At 40.1% G+C, this 20,741-nt stretch overlaps 2 protein-coding genes across 2 annotated transcripts; both read left to right on the top strand.

Annotated features, from left to right (window-relative positions):
• The first annotated feature begins 1,150 nt into the window (after positions 1 to 1,150).
• On the top strand, positions 1,151 to 8,162 carry ctsc (cathepsin C). The gene is made up of 8 exons (XM_074680403.1): positions 1,151 to 1,432; positions 2,114 to 2,265; positions 2,937 to 3,091; positions 3,754 to 3,909; positions 4,291 to 4,409; positions 5,638 to 5,769; positions 6,166 to 6,398; positions 7,061 to 8,162. The coding sequence occupies exons 1-8, from the start codon at positions 1,273 to 1,275 to the stop codon at positions 7,325 to 7,327; spliced, it is 1,374 nt and encodes a 457-aa protein (XP_074536504.1). The 5' UTR covers positions 1,151 to 1,272; the 3' UTR covers positions 7,328 to 8,162.
• Positions 8,163 to 8,703: 541 nt separating this feature from the next.
• rab38a (RAB38a, member RAS oncogene family) lies at positions 8,704 to 16,613 on the top strand. Its single transcript, XM_074679938.1, has 3 exons — positions 8,704 to 8,987; positions 13,238 to 13,518; positions 16,352 to 16,613. The coding sequence occupies exons 1-3, from the start codon at positions 8,786 to 8,788 to the stop codon at positions 16,505 to 16,507; spliced, it is 639 nt and encodes a 212-aa protein (XP_074536039.1). The 5' UTR covers positions 8,704 to 8,785; the 3' UTR covers positions 16,508 to 16,613.
• The last annotated feature ends 4,128 nt before the right edge of the window (positions 16,614 to 20,741 follow it).

The raw sequence follows: 20,741 nt of genomic DNA, 5'->3' as shown, positions 1-20,741 counted from the left end.
TCTGAGCTGTGTCTCTGATTGGACAATCAAACAATCCTAATAACTCCTAAACCACTGAGTTAGAAAAAAAAAAAAAAAAAACTGACCATACAGTGTGTCCCAATAGTCATATCAGCATTTTAGACCCAAGCTGTTTTTGAACCACGCTGTAAATATGCTTTTTAATGCTGTAAAAATCTGTTTTTATGGTTGGATGTGTATGTGACTTCTGCTCTTTTTGCAGCCAGCCTCAAGTAGATTCTCAATGACCAGCAACATTGAGCACTTCTGCATAGGCTTCATTTTTACTGACCGGATGTTGGCCCTTGCTCATCACACAAGAACACACGACTGTTGATTTTCTCAGGCTCAAACATGACAACATGACCATATTATTATTACAGATTTTTTCCCCCAATACAAAAACTGCCATGGAGAAGGCGGTTGAAAGAGGAATAAGCGGCAAGCAATGGGAGTCGGAGAGTGACTGTCAGAGATAAAATTGCAAGTAAGATCTCAAGATTTGGTAAAAAAGAAAAAAAAAACCAACTTCAAACCTGCAAACCAGCAAACCCAACAACAAAAGTCTGTTTTGAGTCTGTAGTACGTCTGAAGTATGACTAAAGCTACCACAGGAAAACCCAGCTTCAGACTCAAGCATGCTATTAATGTGTGTAGATAGTGTCCATAATTACGTTTTCTTGTTAATGCTCTGAAATCTTGTATGTACGCAGCAGCACGAACATTCAAGGAGACTTTCCATGAGTCCCCAGCTGCACTTGTTCTCAAATCAAGCCTATTGCGCATGCTCCTCAGCTGACGGGTCACATGACAAGGAAAGCGAAACCAAAAAGGAAGAAAGAGACAAAGCATCCTGAGCGAGAGGTTTGATGTGTACTTCCTTTTTCGCTGATAAGCTTTAAATGGGCACAGCAAAAGTGTAGTGCACAGTGCATGCTCTGTGGCTTTTGTCGGGTCATAGCGCCCGTACATGTATGGTTAAAAGAAAAGGCATGGATGAAGTCTGAGATAAAATATTTCTCACAAACCACCTCTCCTTTTTTTTCTCCCGCTAGCTGATCTGGCGCATGCGCGTTGTTCTTTCACTCATCAGCGACCTATCTTGAGCACACGGAAACATATTGTATCTTTGTTAAAAGTTTCAGTTTGCATAAGTAGCTGGCTCTGGTGGAGGTTGACAAAGAAGTCAAAGTTGAGGTGGAAGCTCTTCTCATTAAACGCAGTTTTAGCTGAGTAGCACTTCAGGTGTTTGTAAGCTAGCTCTGGTTAAAGATGAGGCTGAGCAGTGTGGTGGTGTGTGTGTTCCTGCTCTGGGTTGAAGGGTCGTTGGGTGACACACCAGCGAACTGCACCTATGAAGACCTTTTGGGGACATGGGTGTTCCAGGTGTCCAAAGGAGGGCACGATAAGACCATCAACTGCTCCACACAAGGTAAAATAAAGCACGTATCATTGTAGTGCGGAATATAGACACCATCGTCACAAACAACGGTTGTTTCGCAATTTGGAAAGCATGACTTGTTTGGGCCCGATTAGCCCGCACTTTTAACCTCTGGTGATCAATTCCTGTTTGTAGACCGGTCGAAGTAACCGTTGCAACTATCATGCGTTTGTTATTGTGTTGCAGACGAAACGTGTGTGTTAAGCTTTGTTGTGTTTAACTTCTGTTTTAATTTTGTAGCCACAGTGTTAGAATGAAGCTACCGTGTGGGAGAAGTTGTCTTCAGCTTCAGAAGTTAATCTACACATGCCTCATACGCTTGCATCAACATTAAAGATGTTTAAGTTGTTGTCACGAGGACGTTTTTGGCACGTGTCGGTCAATATGGCCGTGGCAAATTGGATTAGTTTGCAGCTGTGAGGGGGTGTGCCTTTGATTCCAAACAGATACTGTTTACTATGAACTGTTTGTAAAAAATTTAAGGGACCAGGAAATATGAAAGCATTAAATTTCAGAGGTTTCGAAGGCAGACTTATCCAAAAAGGAAAAAGGGGATAAATGGAGTAAGGAGTGTTATTGACCCTGTAAAGTGGTTTTACTGGAAACTGTTAGGTAAAATCACTCTCATTCACTGCACTTAGTTACATTGTATGTGGTGATCTCCTTCTACAGCTACAGGTGAGAGTACTACTACTCTGACTGTGACTTTGGACAAACTCTCCGTGACCACAGATGAGCTGGGTAATGCCGGCTTCTTCACCCTCATCTACAACCAGGGCTTTGAGGTGGTCCTCAGCGGCTACAAATGGTTTGCATTCTTCAAGGTACAAAAAATCTCAGAAAAAAACATCAATGTAAAGTCATATCAGCTTCTTACCAAGGGATTTCTTGATATTTTTTTTCTTTTTTTTAACCCCAAACAGTTAGTGTTTGAATGGTCATTGTTCAACTTTCCTTTCCAGGTTGTCTTGTCTTAAGTAGGATGATTTTTGGCTGGCCATAGCACATGTTCACAGCTGCCTTGGTGTTCTTTAACACCCCTAGATGTTAAGGTTAAATGTACATTTTCCTGATTTGATATGACACTATCTAAGACCTTTCTCTTCTTTATTGAACGTCACACATTTGAGATGTGGATTATTTAAAAGCAGCTGCAGTCAAGGTTTGCCACAAGTCACAAGTTACTTCATCACTCACATGACACTGAATAGAAGGAAGTGTCACAGCCTGTCTGTCAGACCCACATTATGATTCATTTATATCCTTTTAAACTTCCCTTTGTGAGGAGTTCAAGTGAATTTAAAGGAAGACTGAAGAGAGACATTTAGTTTTCTTTTCTAAGACACATTCTGGACCCTATATTTTCCTCTCAAACTCAGTTAATGAATAGTCTGTGTTCTGAAAGTTCTCCTAACAAGAGGTCATCAGAGGTTAATTGGTTAACTCTGTTTGCATTCTTGTTTATAGACCTAAAAGTCTGACTTTAATCTTTCAGTACACTCAAGAAGGCCCTAAGGTGACCAGCTACTGTGACCAGACCCTGCCAGGGTGGGTGCATGATGTCCTGGGTAACAACTGGGCCTGTTTTGTGGGAAAGAAAGTGAAATCAGTACCTCCCACAACAAGTTACACACCAGTTTACAGCAGCAGGTATGTAAATCTATACAGCTTGGTACATCCCACAAAATGCAAAATGAAGAAGAGCAAGCTAATGAACAAAAGATAAATGGCAAGGCAGTAGTGGACTTTGGCTGATAAACATTTCTCATAGGAGTTAAGTCTTTCTTTTAGTGTACCACTGACATCTCTTCTCTTGATGAACATTTAGTTCCCCCAGCCTCCCTCTTTGAGATGTAAAGTTAGATGGACTCACTCTTGTGACTATACCTGCACAATAGCTCTGTAACTGAAAGATTAAGAATTTTAGACTTGCAGTCTGTAAGGATTAACCTTAAGTTTCCAGTATGTTTTCTGCAAGACTAAAATTGAAGCCTCTCAAGATGCCCTTCAACTGGGATTAAAAGATGAAGAATCTATATTATGAGATTTTGACTGAATGAAATGTTGGCTGAAAGTAGAAAAGGGGAGAAACTTTTTTTGTAGAATCAGCTTGGTGCTAGTTTTTTTTGTGTAGTTATTGTCATTATCTGTCAACTGCTCAGCCAACCAACTGATGTTTGTAATGCACTCATTCTATGATTAAAGTTAACATTAACTGGTGTGTTTGGTTTTATTTTTTTACCTTTAGACTACCTTCACTTCCATCTTAGATAAAAACATTGTATATGATTTATTTTCGTCCTACCCTCCAGGCTGCTCCAGAAGCCTTACAAACACAACTTGGACTTCATTGATGCAATCAACTCGGTTCAGAAATCCTGGCGAGCTGTGGCCTACCCTGAGCATGAGAAGTACACTCTACAGCAGCTGCACTACAGAGCTGGAGGTCCTGCCTCCCGTATCCCCATGTGAGCTTTTACCAACATTTTCCTCACTGTGCTAGTGCTGTGCTATTTCCAGAAGGGTCATGAAGGAAAAAGTTCTGATTTGGTTTTCTAAAGGGCTAAATTAATGAAAATGTACAATACTCTTTACAGTAAAAAAAAATGGTTTCCCCCCTCTTTCTCTTTAACCACTTTATACGTTTATATTATTTGAGGTGGTGATTTGGATTAACATTTATGTTGTACGGACACGGTAATCCTTGAAATTGAGGTCTTGGGTTGATTACATCCTGTTTGATGTTTTTTTTTGCTGCATGGTATTCTCCACCCTCTCTTCCCTGCTCATACCTCTATCCTGATTTCTGACTTCTGATTTTTTGTTGTTGTTTGCTCTTTTTACTCCAGACGTGTCCATCCTATGCCTGTGAAAGCTGAACTGGCCAAGACTGCGAATGCCCTGCCTGAGCATTGGGACTGGAGGAATGTGAATGCCGTTAACTTTGTCAGCCCTGTGCGGAACCAAGGTGATGAGCAGCTTGTCTGCAGAAAACCTTAAATGTGTTGTTTTTTGTGCATAATAAGTGAACCAAGAATAACTAGGGATGGACTTCTGAAAATCGAAGTGCATATGATTGGGGGGAAACAAAACAATATGAACCTGTTAAGTAGTTGAATAGGGCCTGTAGAACCAGAGGGAGACAAAGCTGTGCTTTTTACACTTGAGCAGCTGACGGTGAGAGCACACACTGAACAGCAGCACCAAGCTACTTTGCTCCCTCTTGGCAGGCCTGGGTCTGCTTTCTACTGCTCTTGTGTTTCTGCACAGCCTGGTGTGTGAGTAGAGAGATTATTCGTGCTGAGTAGTTTGAGTGTCTGAGAGGGCCTCTGTAGGGCTTGGTTTAAGGATCTGGAGAGGGCTGAAGTGTTTCAGTAGGAGCCCTCTAAGTCACTGCACTGCTGGGCAGCTTATTTTCCTTCAATGTTGTTGAGCAGGTGGGTTTTGTAGTTTCCATTTGAATTCAAAGAATCGTTGATTAGGTTTAAATTGGTGCTTTCAGGCTTGCACAGAAACACAACATGCAACATACGTGTTAACTTGTTTAAAGTGAAAGTTTAGTATAAAAGACACCAAAGCAAATTACAGATTTAATGTTCACTCCATGAGAGAGCTGTAACTGTAATGTCCGGTTCCACAAATCGAAGTAATCTCTGAAGTATAGATCCGTAATCTAAATGACTGGTTGTCTGTCTTTAGAGTCTTGGCCCAAACAAAAACTGTTCTGTGTCACCCTAGAATTGAATCATTTACTACAATTAAAACCTCACTGCAAATCCGCACAGCCTCTATTCTCTGACCTAATTTGGTTCTTTAGAGCTTTTTATTAAAAGTCCTGTGTCTCACTTTGGATGGTAATCACTGGCTGTAATCGGTTAATCTGTCTCTGCTGCTCTGCTCCTGTATTATTAATTACAGCTAATGAAGTTGAATAAACCAAGGCAGGAGAATTCAGACAATTTCAGGATTTTGATAAATTGATACGATTTATTCTTAAACCAATAAGACTATTTACATTGAGGCTACTAGCTATCTCCTGTATTTTTCATTTTACTAATTTTAAGGCCAAACTTGATGTTGCCTGAGAAATGCTTTGAGTCTTACTTTAACTAAAAACAAAACTTGAAAGCTTTATTTTCACAGCTCTTTTTGCTGGTACTAGATTGATTTAATAAATCTCTGCTGTTGTGTTTCAGGACAATGTGGTAGCTGTTACTCATTTGCCACCATGGGAATGCTGGAAGCTCGCGTCCGAATCCTCACCAACAATACCGAGAACCCTGTCCTCAGTCCACAACAAGTGGTCTCCTGTTCAGAATATTCTCAAGGTAAATTAAGATTCTCAAGTTTCCCCATCCTCTATACATAATAAAGTAAAAAGTGGTGTGTTCAGAATTGCCATTGAAAACTTGGGTAGCAGTGAGAGAAGCGCAACAAGTAACATAACAACCAAGTCTGGTACTATCAGTGTTTTTAGCTGTTTCACCATGACATGTTGAAAATGTGTGCTCTCTAATCACAAGTAGAAAAGATTTCTGTTTTAAAAATATCTTTGTAACATTTTGAAAGCTCAGGTGTTTTATAAATGTTGAAATTTTAGCTTTTTATGAGTTGTAGTAAAAGTTTCCTCAAAATTTAGATCTCATAAGAAATTGAATATTTAAAACCACCTCCAAAGGAAAAAAGATATTGTATTATTCTTCTTTCAAATATCTCTCTTCAAGGTTGTGATGGTGGGTTCCCCTATCTGATTGGGAAGTATGCACAGGACTTCGGCATTGTGGATGAGTCTTGCTTCCCATATATCGGACAGGACTCCCCTTGCGGTGTTCCCCAAAACTGCGTCCGAGTTTACACAGCAGAGTACAAGTACGTGGGTGGATTTTATGGCGGCTGCAGTGAGATGGCCATGAAGTTGGAGCTGATAAAAAATGGACCCATGGCTGTTGCATTTGAGGTACTATAGCCCCTTACTGGCTCCATATTACTATGTGTTTAATGCGTGAGTCAAGATTTTTGTTAATAAAGCTTTGAAAGGTCATGAAAAAAAAACATCTCTTTAAACTCTCCAGGTCTCATAGATTTCAATTCGGTAAATAAGTAACATCCCTTCCTTCTTCTCAGGTATGACTTTGTTTGCTGCTTCATAGCCTGAGAATATGTTTCACTTCAAAGCCTGGTTAAAGTAAGAGCTGATTACAAAAGTGTAGCAGCTTTAAAAACAGAGCCTAATCACAGTGAGGATCACAAAAAATAACTTCTATCAACTTGTGCAACAAAATGTCTAAATAGATGTCTCAGTGGTAGAAGAAGAACAAGCTCATTTTACTTTGTCAGATATGAAACTTGATATGCCAGCACAAACTCAGATTGAAAACCATTTGTTCATTAAATGTTAATCATTCAACTGAGACTCTTTAAAGGATGTAGACTGTTCCTGTTTTCATTTCAGCCTGAAATGTTTGAGACAAAAAGAGGAAGGAGGAAGAAATAAACTATTATAATAAAAAAATGTAATGTGTGTAATATATTGGTGAACACAGTAAAGGTAACAAAGAGCAGTTCTGTGTCATTCATGGCTGTTCCTCTCCTGGTAAATGATCCCTTTTCTTTTTACAGGTCTACCCTGACTTCATGCATTATAAGGAGGGCATCTACCACCACACAGGCCTCGCTGACCCCTTCAACCCCTTTGAGCTCACTAACCACGCTGTGCTGCTGGTCGGGTACGGCCGCTGCCACATGACCGGACAGAAGTACTGGATTGTCAAGAACAGCTGGGGCACCAAATGGGGCGAAGAGGGCTTCTTCCGAATCCGCAGAGGAAGTGACGAGTGTGCCATCGAGAGCATCGCAGTCGCAGCCAACCCCATCCCCAAACTGTAGGAAACCAAGGTTTTTGGCAAAGGTGACGTGGCCATGACTTCAGAGAGAGGAAACTTAAATCAAATTTCTGTGTACTTTTAACTGTTTTCAATGTGCGCTGTGAAATGAATCAAAGATCTGTAAATCTTCACTGTGGGTGATGACACATGACACAGGGGTAGAAAATGGAGATGGCAGTGATTAATGCTGACATTCATGGAGATTGAACAACATGAGGATTAATACTATTTTTCAGGGAACCACTGAGTCAGTTGGATTTAGATAAATATATTGCATTTGAAGCATACAGTAATTGGGCATCACAGTTTGAGGCCTGTTTTTTAAGTTGAGCGAATTTTTTCTTCTCAAATTGATTAGGATCAAAGGGAGACTTTAAAACAGTTTTCACACACAGATGACACCAAAGTTTAAACTGAAACAACCATGTCATGCTCCAGTGAGGTGTTGCTTTTTTTTTTTTTTTTTTTTGCATTTTCAACATCATTGATTAGCTGCCTGTGAATGATTTTACTACAAGCTGTGAGCGCTGAAAAAGAATAAAGGGATAGCCTCATAAAATGACAAGTCAGGATGGTTGGTCAGTCTCTAATCATAACCTTGAAAGGGAAGCGACAGCTGGAAAAATGTTTGTGTCCCTATTAGATTTCCAAAACTCTCTCTCAGGGAAGCACAGTGGAGATTATAATCTGTGATTGCATCGTACTGATACCATGACTGCCATTTTTTTCTGTGAAGAAATTTAAGGGATTTCTTGATCAATTTCTGAAAGGGATGTCACTGATTATTGTGCCTTTTTTCAGTCTCTGAATCAGTGTTACTTGTTTCCATTCATTTGCACTTTTGAAGGAAGAAAAATTGAATAAAACTTTTAAAATTCCTATCCTGCAGTTTCTTGGATTTTTTTATTTAGTAATTTTAGGTGATCCATTCATGGGTGACTTATTCACTCATGCGCCTTGTGAGTTTAGCTCTTGATACTTGTTCGGATCAGTTGGTAATGATCTTTAATTTTTTTTTTTTTTTTAATATATTTGGCATCTTTGAGGTAAGGTCAACCTGAGAGACAAAGTCAGAGGTTTTATCCTTTCCTCTTTGTTAAAGTGTACATTTCCATCAGATCTGTTTGGAAGGTTGTCTCACACAATCCCCCAAACCAAAGTTTAACATCCAGCAGATACTGTCATGAAACTTTGATATCAAATTTAAAGTTTGATATCCTCAGGGGGGTTAGAAACTGACGTGACACCAGCACGCAGCTGCCCTGCGTCAGTCACAAGGTCCAGACGTCTATGCTCCGCTTCCCTGCGTGGGCCTAGGCGTACCACACCTCCCCTTCTCTCTCTTTCTTCAAGCTCTCTGTAGTTCCCTGTGCGCTGCCCTGTGCTGCTCCCCTTGCCTCTGCTTCGGCCCTTTACAATACGGAGGATTCATGCTCAGCTCTCGCCCTCCTCGGTCGCCATGCAGAACAACCACCAAAAGGAGCATCTCTATAAGATTCTTGTGATAGGAGACCTCGGGGTTGGCAAGACAAGCATCATTAAGCGGTATGTCCATCACAACTTCAGCCCAAACTACCGAGCCACCATCGGGGTGGACTTCGCACTCAAAGTCCTCAACTGGGACCAGGAGACGGTGCGCTTACAGCTGTGGGACATTGCAGGTACGCTCCAACTTTTTACGCACAACTTGTAAGTAAAATTAGATGCCACAGGGCTAGTAAATATTGAAAAAGTAGGGAACAAACTTCCTAAAAAAGAAAGCCAAAGATGCCCAAACGATACCTTTTGTATGGAATTGTTGTGGCTTTTTCCAAATGTTTTAATTTGTTAGAAGGAAGCAGGAAAAAAAACAATTAGGTTGGAATATTTTGCGAGAGATCATAGAAAAACAATCTTTTTTCCGAAATGTTGAATTTCTATTAGTTATAAAACGAATGTGTTGGCATGTATTTTAGTTGAGTATGGCTATTTCTTCTTTGACATCTAAGCTTTTTATCAGAGTAATGCATCTAAAGCCATTTCCCTTCAGGTTAGGCAAATCATTTTCTCACTTCAGAGAGATGCACTGACAGTTCTGGGTTGGTCCTAGAAGACAGAGATGCCGGGAAGGAGCACGGGACCATTTTGTCACAGATGTTCTTTCATTTTTCTGGTTGATATTTAAGGTTATTCAGGGTTAATGTTCCTCATGCGAACCAGCTGACCTGTTGGCATCCCAGCTTTAAATCATAGTTAACATTTCTACACCAACACATTTGTCTTTGTTCAGAGCACAAAGATCACACACATGTCACCTTTAAGATATATTTAATGAATTTAACTCTGCTTCAGCACAGTTTAACCATCATTTGGGTCTGTTAATAAACCTCACTGTTCCAGTCACATGACCTTCTCCAGGGCATCATGACCCCATGTGATGTAACAAGGAGCAACCATGGCAACAGTCGGCCATTATGATAGGTACAGGTCATAATGAACTAAATCATAAGCCAAATATGTCTTCCCTTCCAACTGACAGGCAAATGAGAGCACAGGTTCCAGGTTATCCAGTTATTCCTAAAAAGTTTATCTTGTTATTTTCTCAAATATTCAAAGCTGCAGTATTCAGGGTGCAGTTTAAGTTTCTATCACCTCTCCATCGACATGCTTGGTGGTTTTCTGTCACAGAACAAGCTTTGATAGGATGACTAATTACCTGAAGTGCCATATAATTCAATTACACGTTGAAACTGATATGTTTAAATTTGATTTATGCTGAACTATGTGGCATTCATCATCTGTATGAACCTCTCATTTTACCATATGAACTATTTTTACACACAGTTCTTGCCAAATTATTAATATTTCACTGGGGGTAAAACAGTCTAAGATTTCTGAAATACATTGTCAGACAGTAGAAAAAAATATTTTAATAATATACAATACATTAATCTTTACTGAAAATGGTTAAACACAAAGTAAGTGTGGGATGCTATGGAGTGGATGATAGAACTAATCTAAAGGGCTGTGGCGGTCTCATCTCACATGAGTGTCGGCTGAGGTTTAGAAGAATCCTCTGACCTGCTGCTCTCTCCCCTCCTGTGCGCCCTCTCCAGTAAGCGCAAGCAGTCATGTGTCTCAAACTCATGTGAGGGAGATTTGAGGCCCGAGCTCGTGTATACAGAAAGCTTTTATTGTGAACTCAAGACGAGCGACTCCATCAGAGGAAACCTGCTATGGCTCAGGACTGTGCAGGCCTATGCTCATATAATGTTAATGTTGGTTCTGTATATTGTGAGTGATGTCTGTGTTTAAGTATTGTTGGACGGGACGAAAACAGACGATAGGGTCAAACAAGCAAAATCATATCAGCAGACATAAAGCTAATTCAGCGTTCTTGTGCATCCAAAAAGATTTATTCTGGTTTGTTTTCTTGTTTACTTTTGTAGCTGTTTTTAGAATTTAATGATGACCTAATGTTTTCAAATACCCAAGTTGTAATAAATCACAGGCTTCATCTGTATATTTTCCAATATAATATTGACTTTAATATTTCAATAAAAAAAAAAGCCATGATGAAGACTTCTTTGAAGATAAAGCATTCAGACTTTTGATAATCTATGTATAACCTGTTGAGTGGTGGATGTCTATGCTCGTATGCCAGGTTTTGGTCCTGATATTTTGGGCTTTTATTTTAATTAGTTCTAAGTTACTGCCCCATTCAATCTCTGCTAATGAACCCATTAGGTAACTGCTGTAATATTTTTCTAAGTCAGTTTATACATTTATTTTTTTCTGTGGACACTGTATTCAAATTCAATGAATGAATTTGACACGTTTTTTCATTGTTTTCCCCTGTTCTCTTTCACTTTTGCACATTTCATAAAGTTGTTGTTGTCTACACCTTCACATTAGTTAGGACATATAACTATTAGTTATAGTTGCTTGAACTATGAGTCAAACTTAATTAGACAGCTCCACTTAGTCATGACAGAGACCCATGGCATAATTTCAAACTTAAGTACTCATTATTTTATGAAAGTATAAAAAAAAGGAGACTTTGAAATGGAAAATAGCACGCTTACACACAAATTACGACAGGGCCATGCATGACCCATCATTTAAGCATTTTATAAATTCACACTCTTGGAGCTGTGCCTTAAAGATGTCAACGTCTTGCCTGAAAAGCGTGTGCCATATAGGCTGTAAGAGCTATGGACCCATTCATCAGATTGGGGAACAACCTCTTCCTCCTCTATGTCACTACCTCACTGTGTTATAGTATATTTCATAGTAAATAATGTTAGTTGATTTTAGAGGAACATTTCCTCATAAATGTGACTGCCCAGAAAACATCAGCATGTTTCTACTTACAGAGAGCTAGAAACACTTGGTAGATGGTGATACTGTAATAACACTGTAAAAGTTCCTAATACAAAACAAGGTTATGTCCTTCTGATACTGCATGTCCTTTGAGAAGTCACACCTCCTCCCTGCTGTTCTGCTGCTGACCCTGTGCTCTCATCCACCTGTGCAAGAGAGCTTGACAGGCAGTGTTCTGATGCAGCAGCTTGTAAAATAAATCCTCCTCCCACCCTCTCCACAATAAAAACTACATACATAAGTAACCTGCTGATCCCTTACTGGGGGGTTGATTGTATCCCTCATGTTTGAGACGACTGGTACTCAGAGTACTCCAGCAGAAGTTATGGATGGGAAAATCAGTGTGGATGAAACATTCCAACTGAGCTTATCGAATTCATTTCATCTTCAGGAATGTCTTACAGGCGAGTTCACAAGCAGGCGCCTGGGGACATACCAAAGACACCTTTCTCCTCCTTACATCCTGTCTTTATCTATTTCTAATGCTTGTCTTTACTTTCTGCTCTTTACCGGTACAAACATGCATTTAATTGTGCTTGTGGTGTGTGCTTAAGTGTGTTTATGAGGTGATAGAGAGGTATGACTGGAATGCTTGCATGGTCACACAAATGAGACAGAAGTGTGATAAAACAGAAAATCAGATGGATGGCAGTTACTATTTGCAGACCTTGGAACTGTTTTTGACGTCAGGTCAAAATTATTAACCCCCCAATGAAGTTTCGAGTTTTTTTTCCCCAAATGTTTCTCAAGTGCTGTTAAACAGCCCAATGAATTTTTTAACACAGCTTTTTCAAACACCTTAGTTTTATTTTGCATGCTGACATTACTTTACTTTGCACACAGAAACAAAACTATTTCACAAAATCCAAAAACTGCTTGTATTAAAATCATTAGTTCCCTCAAGTACTGAAGCCAATCCGCGGATGCAGCCACATTTGCTATGACACCAGTTGCAAGTTTTCTTTCGAACAGCTACAGGGCACTTGCCAGTCACGTGATCTGAGCTGTGTCTCTGATTGGACAATCAAACGATCATAATAACTTTTTAACTGCCGAGTTAGTCAAAAAATTCACTCACTGTACAGTATGTGCTGACAGTGATATCGGCGTTTTAGATCCAAGCCGCTTTTGAACCAGGCTGTAAATATGCTTTTTAATGCCGTAGAAGTCTGTTTTTATGGCTGGGTGTGTATGTGACTTCTGGTCTTTTTACAGCCAGCATCAAGCGGATTCTCGATGAACAGCAACATTTAGCACTTCCACATTGGCTTCATTTTTACTGACCGGATGTTGCCCCTTGGCCAAATACCAATACCAAAACACTAGTTAATGACTTGGACAAGTCAGGGGTTGTAGTGTCAAAGACATTCACTAGAGCAATTCAATGATTTGTTTGACAGCACTTGGGAAACATTAAAAAAAAACAAAAACAAAAAAACAAAAAAAACAAAAAAAAAAAAACAGAAAAACTAATCTAACTAAAATTTCATTAGGAGGCTAATAATTTTGACCTTCACTGTATACATCTGTGTCTTTATTTGTCTCTCAGGCCAGGAGAGGTTCGGCAACATGACCCGAGTGTACTACCGTGAGGCCATGGGCGCTTTTATCGTGTTTGACGTCACAAGGCCTGCCTCCTTTGAGGCCGTCACCAAATGGAAGGAGGACTTGGATTCCAAACTGACACTTGCCAATGGAAAACATGTAGCCACTGTGCTTTTGGCTAACAAATGTGACCAGGGTCGGGAAGTACTGACCAATAATGGAATAAAGATGGAGCAGTTCTGCCAGGAGAACGGCTTTGTGGGATGGTACGAGACGTCTGCTAAGGTGAGACACAAAACAAATTTCTGAGTAATTGGACATTAAAGTATTATCTTATGTTAGAACAAAACAGTAAGCATGTAGCAGGTGGGTGCTGCTGCCTCTGTCGGTGCTCACTTCCTGTTGCAACATCTGCGACAAGCTGCTTACTCCTCTTTATAAGATCCAGTTTCTGATCATCCTGTGGAGATACCACCATAGAGACATGTCTTGTGCTGAGTTGAGCAGTTTTTTTAGTCTACCCATTATTTGCATATCAAAAAACCAAGTGAGTGAGCTCTACTGCCTTTTATTTTTGCAAGGTTTGGTCTCTTGGCAGCTGTTAGTACAGATCATCAGCATTTGCATCAGGTGCTTCACCCTCCACACAGCATCAAGAAATGTCAAGAGAATATAGCTGAGTGCAATTTTTATTTTTTAAAACCTAAGCATCCTCTTTCTGCTATAGGTAAGATAAGAAAATCTTGAACAAAGAGAAAGTATTCTCACCCTGGTATAAAGTGTAAGCAGGGAAAATGGTTTGGGACCAAAATGTGAAGCAGTTTTAGTACAACCATAATGAAACTTCAGTTGTTATCTGTTTGGTACTTGGTATCTGATGCACTCAAAGAAAAAGACTCAGCTCATTGGCTAAAGGAAAAGAAAACTTGTGTTTCAGGATGAGTTGAAAAAGCAGATACCAGTAATGATTCTGATGTAAGACTTCAGTTTAATCTCAAGAGGCTTCATGATTTTCAAAACTATTTGTGGCTGCGTATTTATGCTTAATTATTTCTGGTTTCAGTGCCTTTCAATCTGTCCATGTGACTTTTACATCCTGACTTTGACACTTTTTAACTACACACAGATATAAACTGAGAGCACACGAAACCCAAACTTTAATGAAACATTTTAAAACTTCAGGACAGCATGACTCAACACTCACTGGGCTGCAGACAGGAGTGAGAGAAAGTCGTGAGTAGAGTCTGACCTGTAAGGACTCACCCACTTACACACTAACACACAAAGACACCAGCACAGGCGGTGTTTTAGAGCTGCTGGTGTGGAGCGGGAATGTCACAGCAGCATGATAAGAGGAGAAAATAGACACAGACATCCAAAGAGTAGGAGAATCCATTTTTTTTTGACTCTGGCTTTTAGACCAACAAAGGTTAGATGTATGTTGTCACATCTACAAAGTTGATTAATTCAATTAAGTGAAAGTCATTCAAAAATATCAATAACTATCACCAAAGTTAAATTACTTGTTTGGCAAGAAACTGACACGTAAACAAACCAGCAAAAAGGAGTTATTTGACTTGGTAGTGAGAGGCCTAGACTACTGCAAATGCTACATTGAAAAAAAGAGAGAAAGTGACCTGGATTAAATCAGATTTAAGCTGTTGAAATCAAGGCAGTGAACCAAAAGGCTCAATTTAAACTGGTGTGTTGAAATATTCACTGCTTACAACAACAACAACAACAACAACAATCTAGTTTATATGCAGCGTCTGGAGCTGAAAAAAGACCTTTGTGTTTTGTGTTTGTTTTCATGCAGCTATTGTGCAGCACGAGTCCTTGGCTGCAGAGAGTGTCTGGTGTGATATAAGTGACAATATGTGAGCCCACTGCTAAATTACCTGCCAAAAGAAATATTTCAAACCTTAAACTGAAACAACACGAGACACAGTGCATGCACAGCATCACACAGAGAAGCAGTGAAGTTGGCAAATAGCAGAGAAGGTGCTCTTCTGTTTTTGTTTTATTTTTAAAGAACCCTTTGTTCCAGATCTTACAGATATACCGACACAGAGATACTGATAGAGCGAGACGTGGCACACAGAGGGGTTTGTGTGCAAAGAGGACGGCACCGTGTAGCATCCCACTGAGCTCACGGTTAGATCTGATGAATATTCAGCGTCACTGAAAGTGTGTGTGTGTGTAGTCATCTCATCAGTGTTCTCTGCAGGTCCTCTCCTTACGTGAACCTGACTTTATCACACAAAGCCATTCATCAAGTCTATTCAGCTTTCACATCTGGTGCAAGTGGCTTTAAATCCTTTGTACAGCTGCTACTGAGAAGATGCTTTTTATTTTGAAGAGTAGACTGGGTCTGTGAATCAGGAAAGACAGATTTCATCGGACTATCTCTGCTGTGAGATATGTTTTCAGTCCAATTTTACAAATTGGCATCTTGTTTGCCAAAGAAGCACCCTGATAAGACCAGACTTTTGTTACAGGTAAACAGCCCTCACTGTAACCTGCTTACTGTTTGAATCCACTTAAGGCAAAGTTCCTCATAAATACACAGATTATGTGCATGAGTGCCAAATGCTGTAAAAAATGCGCCCAATTAAAATCAGATTTGAGAATAAAATGAGCAGCAGTGCAGACATGTAGATGTTTATTTTATTGTCACAGGTTTCATTGTCTCTTGTTAACATCAAATCTTGCCTGTCTGTTGTCACTGAAAATACAATTTTCTGTTATTCAGAGCCCTAAATACTGTGCAATTTGGGTCATTCTGTCCTTTGGTTCTAAGAGGTTGTTTTGACGTGTTATTCTGAAAACAGAGTCAGGTTTGGAGAAATGAATACTCACATTTCATTGGGTTCAACTTTATGTAGGTCACACCTCTTTTAAATGTAAGTGTTTGCAAAGACTTAGCAAAAATATTTATATTATCATGTAGAATTTTTTTTGCTTTATCTACAATTCATTATTAAGTTTGATGGACAATCACATTGTTTTGAGGTAGAGGGACACAGACCAGTGCCTATTTACTTGTGTTCATACTTCAACTTTACTCCTCCTCTCCCTGCCTCCTCATCTTTCATACACGTTTCTCTCTATTTTTTAGGAAAACATCAACATTGATGAAGCAGCAAACTGCTTGGTGAAACACATCATCGCCAGTGAGAATGACATGCTCCAGTCAGAGGTGCCCGACACCATCACCCCCCAGTTAGAGAAGGACAAAGGCGGGACATGCTCCTCCTGCTTCAGAGCCCAGTAACATCTTCTTTTTTTAACCCCACCAACACAACACAAAGTCTAGCTTGTCTGTGAGCAGGAGATGGAGAGAGAAAGACTTCTGCTGTTTTCTCCAAGCTTTTATGGGTGCCAACTGTTTTCCTTTCTGGCTGGTAGGTGGGTGGATAGATGCTGTGGGGTTTGGGGGGGTGGGGGGGTGGATGACAGCTCGCTCAAGCAATGGGTGGATTGAAACAGATACAGAATGAGAGAAAGAGAGATGGATGCAGCTGTGTGTGCTTGTCAAAAGCAAGGTCACCCTCTGGGCGACATCAAGCCTTGACACTGCCACTTCAGTTACCATGGAGACACAGTTAATGAACACATGCTCAGAAAGATTGCAGCATCTCTGTTTACAACACCCTGTTACCTGTCTGTCCTTCTCCCACCTTCTTGTCCTCTTTTTGCACCTTTTTGCCCCTCATTCTTGTCCTCTTTTTTCTTCCTTCCAGTCACCATCTTGTGTTTTCACCTTACCACTTCTCTACACTGTTTTTCAGTTCTTCACATGGTGCTCTAGGCTTATATGTGGGTTAAAAGCACGTTTATATCTCTAATTCAATGGTTTTATATTAAATTTATACTCCACAGTTCAATATTTGTAATATTTGTAATTATGGGATAAATGCATTTATTAATGCAGTATATGTATACAAACATGTACATATTATTTACAGTATATTGTGACAGATTATAGAACCAAAGATGTATCCAATTTACAACATGTTCATATGAATAAACCATAGCTTTACTGACACATGCCTGGATGTGACTTTTTTTTTGAAAATTAAAACTGCTGGATGCAGTCTCTGTGATGTCACTGGTCTGTTTTTGAAACAGAGTTTTGAAGCAAATTGTCGCATATTGGACATTGGCTGATCGTGCCTCTGATTGGGCAAACTCACATTCTTAACATATAATTAACTACAAGTTCAGAAAACAATCACCCCTGTACAGTATGTGCTGTTAGAGACATTTGCATGAGGACGTAATATGTAGGTGCACATGTGGCTGTGATGTCACTGTTTTCAGAGGAACAGCGTGTTGCCCATTTACATGCAGTGGAAAAAGGTTATGTTTTTAAAACAAAACCTCATTCTGGAGTTCAAAAGTTTTCATGTTCAATCACCAAACTGATGTGTCCTCGAAAATCAATGAGATATAATTTACTGCTCTCTACTGGAAACCTTTAAGTGCAGACATGGCCTCAATTGAGGGGACAGGACAGTGGGTTGAGCAGGTAACCTGAAATTTAAGCCAGTCAGCTTCAGCCTTGCTATTCCTTGCCTTAGCCCAGGGAGCATTACACTCTCTAAGAAGATTTCGCAGTGGAAAATCAAGGATTGCTGTGCCCTTTGGCTCGAAACTTGTAGAATGACGCATGTTTATTTATTGATCTTGTAAACTCATTCAAAAAAGTATGTCCAGGCCAGCTCAACATCATGACAGAGCGAGACTTGGCACCAGTTTTTAAGAGCCAGAGCATAAAGAAAAGCTTGTTTGTGAAAGTCTTTGAAGTCTCTTTTTGCGAGTATTTGAGGTTTATTTTGGGGGATTTTAGAATTTCTAACTGCTACTATGGCACAATGATCAATCAGGCCATTTTTAAAAACACACAAATTAGAAAACTCATGGGGGCTATTTGTCAAGATAGAATCAATAAGGGAAGATCTAAGGGGTTATTTGGGGTTAGGCTGTGTTGAGGTGTTTATGGTTTAGTTAAATTATAGTGAAGTTCAAGTTATCTGAGAAAGAGGTCAGCCAATCAGCGTTTAAAATCCACAACCACGACCAGTTCATTAGAATTATATTTGGCTATGTGGTTTGACAAGATGGTGAGGGCCTCAGTGCATGCTGAGGGTGGCCTACAGCATCCTATGATCATAAGGGGCTGGCCCTGGGACATCTGTGTTGTACGGTAAGCATCAAACTGTTAGCAACAGAAAAACCAGTGAGAGTGGAACAGAAAATCCAGTGAGAGTGGACCAGCACAATCCTAGTCAGCAGCTGGGAGGTTGTCATCCAGCAATTATCCAGCCCAGCCTTATGATGATGATGATGGTCAGTATGTTGCAATCCGGACAGGGACAGAGGCCTCTGAGTCAGGCGCACCTCAGGGATCCAGGTGTTGGATAGGGACCCAGGGCACCAATCAGCTCTGTGACTGTTGGACATCCACAGCACAAGCAGAGCCACACCACTGTGAAGAAACCAGCACGGGAGTAGCCCTGCAGAGAAACCCAAGAAGGACCAAAACTCCAGTAAGTCAACTTAACCCACGACCGTCAGTCAAACTAGTGGGACATGTGCGCAGCCATCTTGGATCTCTGCCGGATCACAGCAGAAGTAATTTAGAATAACTTTCATAAATCAGAATTATACCGTGCTTTTTTTATTTAAAAGACTAATTTACCTTATGTTTTTCATCTTATTCACACGACAGAGTATAATTTGTCTGTACATTGTCTCGTTCATATTTCTCCTCATGCTCTCTCGCACATAGAGAGGTTTCACCCCAACACATTCACAGACACACAAACACATGTGCGCATTCACACACACAGATAGACAAGCACATTCCATCTAGTGGACAAAAAGCTGAGAAAACCACCACAAGAAATGTCTCTTGGCGCCTTCTTTGCAAGATAAAACATTGCTCACCTGCACTGCAGGCTGTCGCCGATGCCCCCACTCCCCCAAAGCTGTAAACATAGGGAAAACACTGCAAGATATACATATAGGGCTTTTTTTGTAAACATCCATTGTACTATATTCTCTGATTAAGTCATGAGAAAAATCAAAGAAATTTAGTGATATAGTAGCAAAGTGGAAAGTGCAAAATTACAGTAAAAAATATAGCCTATGAAATGAAATAAGTACATCCTAAAAAACTGAATGCAACTATTGAGTAAAAGAAATACACAGATCCAATAATGAACTAACAAATAATAAGAGGTAAAACTTGTGAATATATGAAAACAGTTCCGTAGTAAGTTGGTTACTTAGCTTTAGGGACCAATTCCAACTGTTATTCTGAAAAAATAAAATAAAATAAAATGAAATAAAATAATAAGACTATTTAAAGTACATTTGTCACATAACCTTCTTTAGTTTAATGTTATTACTGAACATTTTGTGCAGACCTGTCTTCATTTTCTTGCTGCATAGAATAAATAAGGATGCACAAAAACAGTTAGCCCTATTAACAGATATGTATATAATCATATAACAGATATATACCAGTTATTATAAGGATATGTTTGGTTCAGAAGTTCTCCAAAACTTTAAGATCCACTTTTCAACTATTCCACCCTTTGCCCCACCTGAGGGCGTATTCATACGCATGCGTAGATGAGACAGAGGGGGAGGGGGAGGAGTATGTTGCGTAGCGTGCGCAGGTCGCGTAAGTGCAAAACCAACAGTAGCAATGGCCGAAAAAAACAGTCCAAAAGAAAAAGGACCGAAGAGCATATAATGAAAAGGAGATCTATGACCTTAATAGAAGGGAGATCCGGGTCAACATTGCTGTGGCTTTCCGACGGTGGAGGGAACTCCGGGATTTAACAGGGCTGACAACGGACGCAGATGTCGCCGTCTTTCTGCTGGACAGGTAAGCAAGATAAGCTTTGTGGTGCTTCACATAACAGAAACAGCCGTCGGGCATTCATCTTATTGTCTTATCTGCCTAAATGTGCTGTTGTCGTGATGTTATCAATTATGGCAGTCGAGTTGTGGCTACTGTTGTCTGACGAGTCAGGGTTACCTTAGCTTTGCAGCTTAGCTGTGTGCTAACCCAGAGTCGGCGTCAGACAAAGTTAAACAGGGGGGCATTATGACAGGTGCTGGGAAGCACAAAGTCGTGTTCATTACTGGATTTATAACCATTGTGTAAAGTTCTAATTCACATATACAAGGCACTGTACCACAACGAACGCCACATGCCTCCCTCTCTTTTCTCTCCCTCCGGTGCGCACGCAACCGTGCGCCTTTGAACATCAAACGCCATTCAACAATCAAATAACCACGAAACCCAAACAATAGTAGCGAGCGTAAGATAGAAATACATTCAAAACAGCTGGAGCCAGCAAGTGTTGTAGCTAAATCTCCCGAGGACAGCATGCGAAAGATAGAAATACATTTAAAACAGCTGGAGCCAGCAAGTGTTGTAGCTAAATCTCCTGAGGACAGCGTCCTCCCACTCCGTCCTACATCTGCGG

This window comes from Halichoeres trimaculatus, unplaced genomic scaffold, assembly GCF_033239565.1.
Source record: "Halichoeres trimaculatus isolate MK-OKI-2021-1 unplaced genomic scaffold, fHalTri1.1 fHalTri1_scaffold_9, whole genome shotgun sequence".
In the NCBI taxonomy this organism is placed as follows: domain Eukaryota; kingdom Metazoa; phylum Chordata; class Actinopteri; order Labriformes; family Labridae; genus Halichoeres; species Halichoeres trimaculatus.
This window is presented reverse-complemented; position numbering and strand designations above follow the sequence as displayed.

Coding starts and splice junctions, on each gene's coding strand:
- ctsc (XM_074680403.1), top strand. CDS start 1,273: ATGAGGCTGAGCAGTGTGGTGGTGTGTGTGTTCCTGCTCTGGGTTGAA. Junction 2,266..2,936: donor AATGGTTTGCATTCTTCAAG/GTACAAAAAATC, acceptor TTAATCTTTCAG/TACACTCAAGAAGGCCCTAA. Junction 3,910..4,290: donor CCTGCCTCCCGTATCCCCAT/GTGAGCTTTTAC, acceptor TTTTTACTCCAG/ACGTGTCCATCCTATGCCTG.
- rab38a (XM_074679938.1), top strand. CDS start 8,786: ATGCAGAACAACCACCAAAAGGAGCATCTCTATAAGATTCTTGTGATA. Junction 8,988..13,237: donor ACAGCTGTGGGACATTGCAG/GTACGCTCCAAC, acceptor TTTGTCTCTCAG/GCCAGGAGAGGTTCGGCAAC. Junction 13,519..16,351: donor GGTACGAGACGTCTGCTAAG/GTGAGACACAAA, acceptor TCTATTTTTTAG/GAAAACATCAACATTGATGA.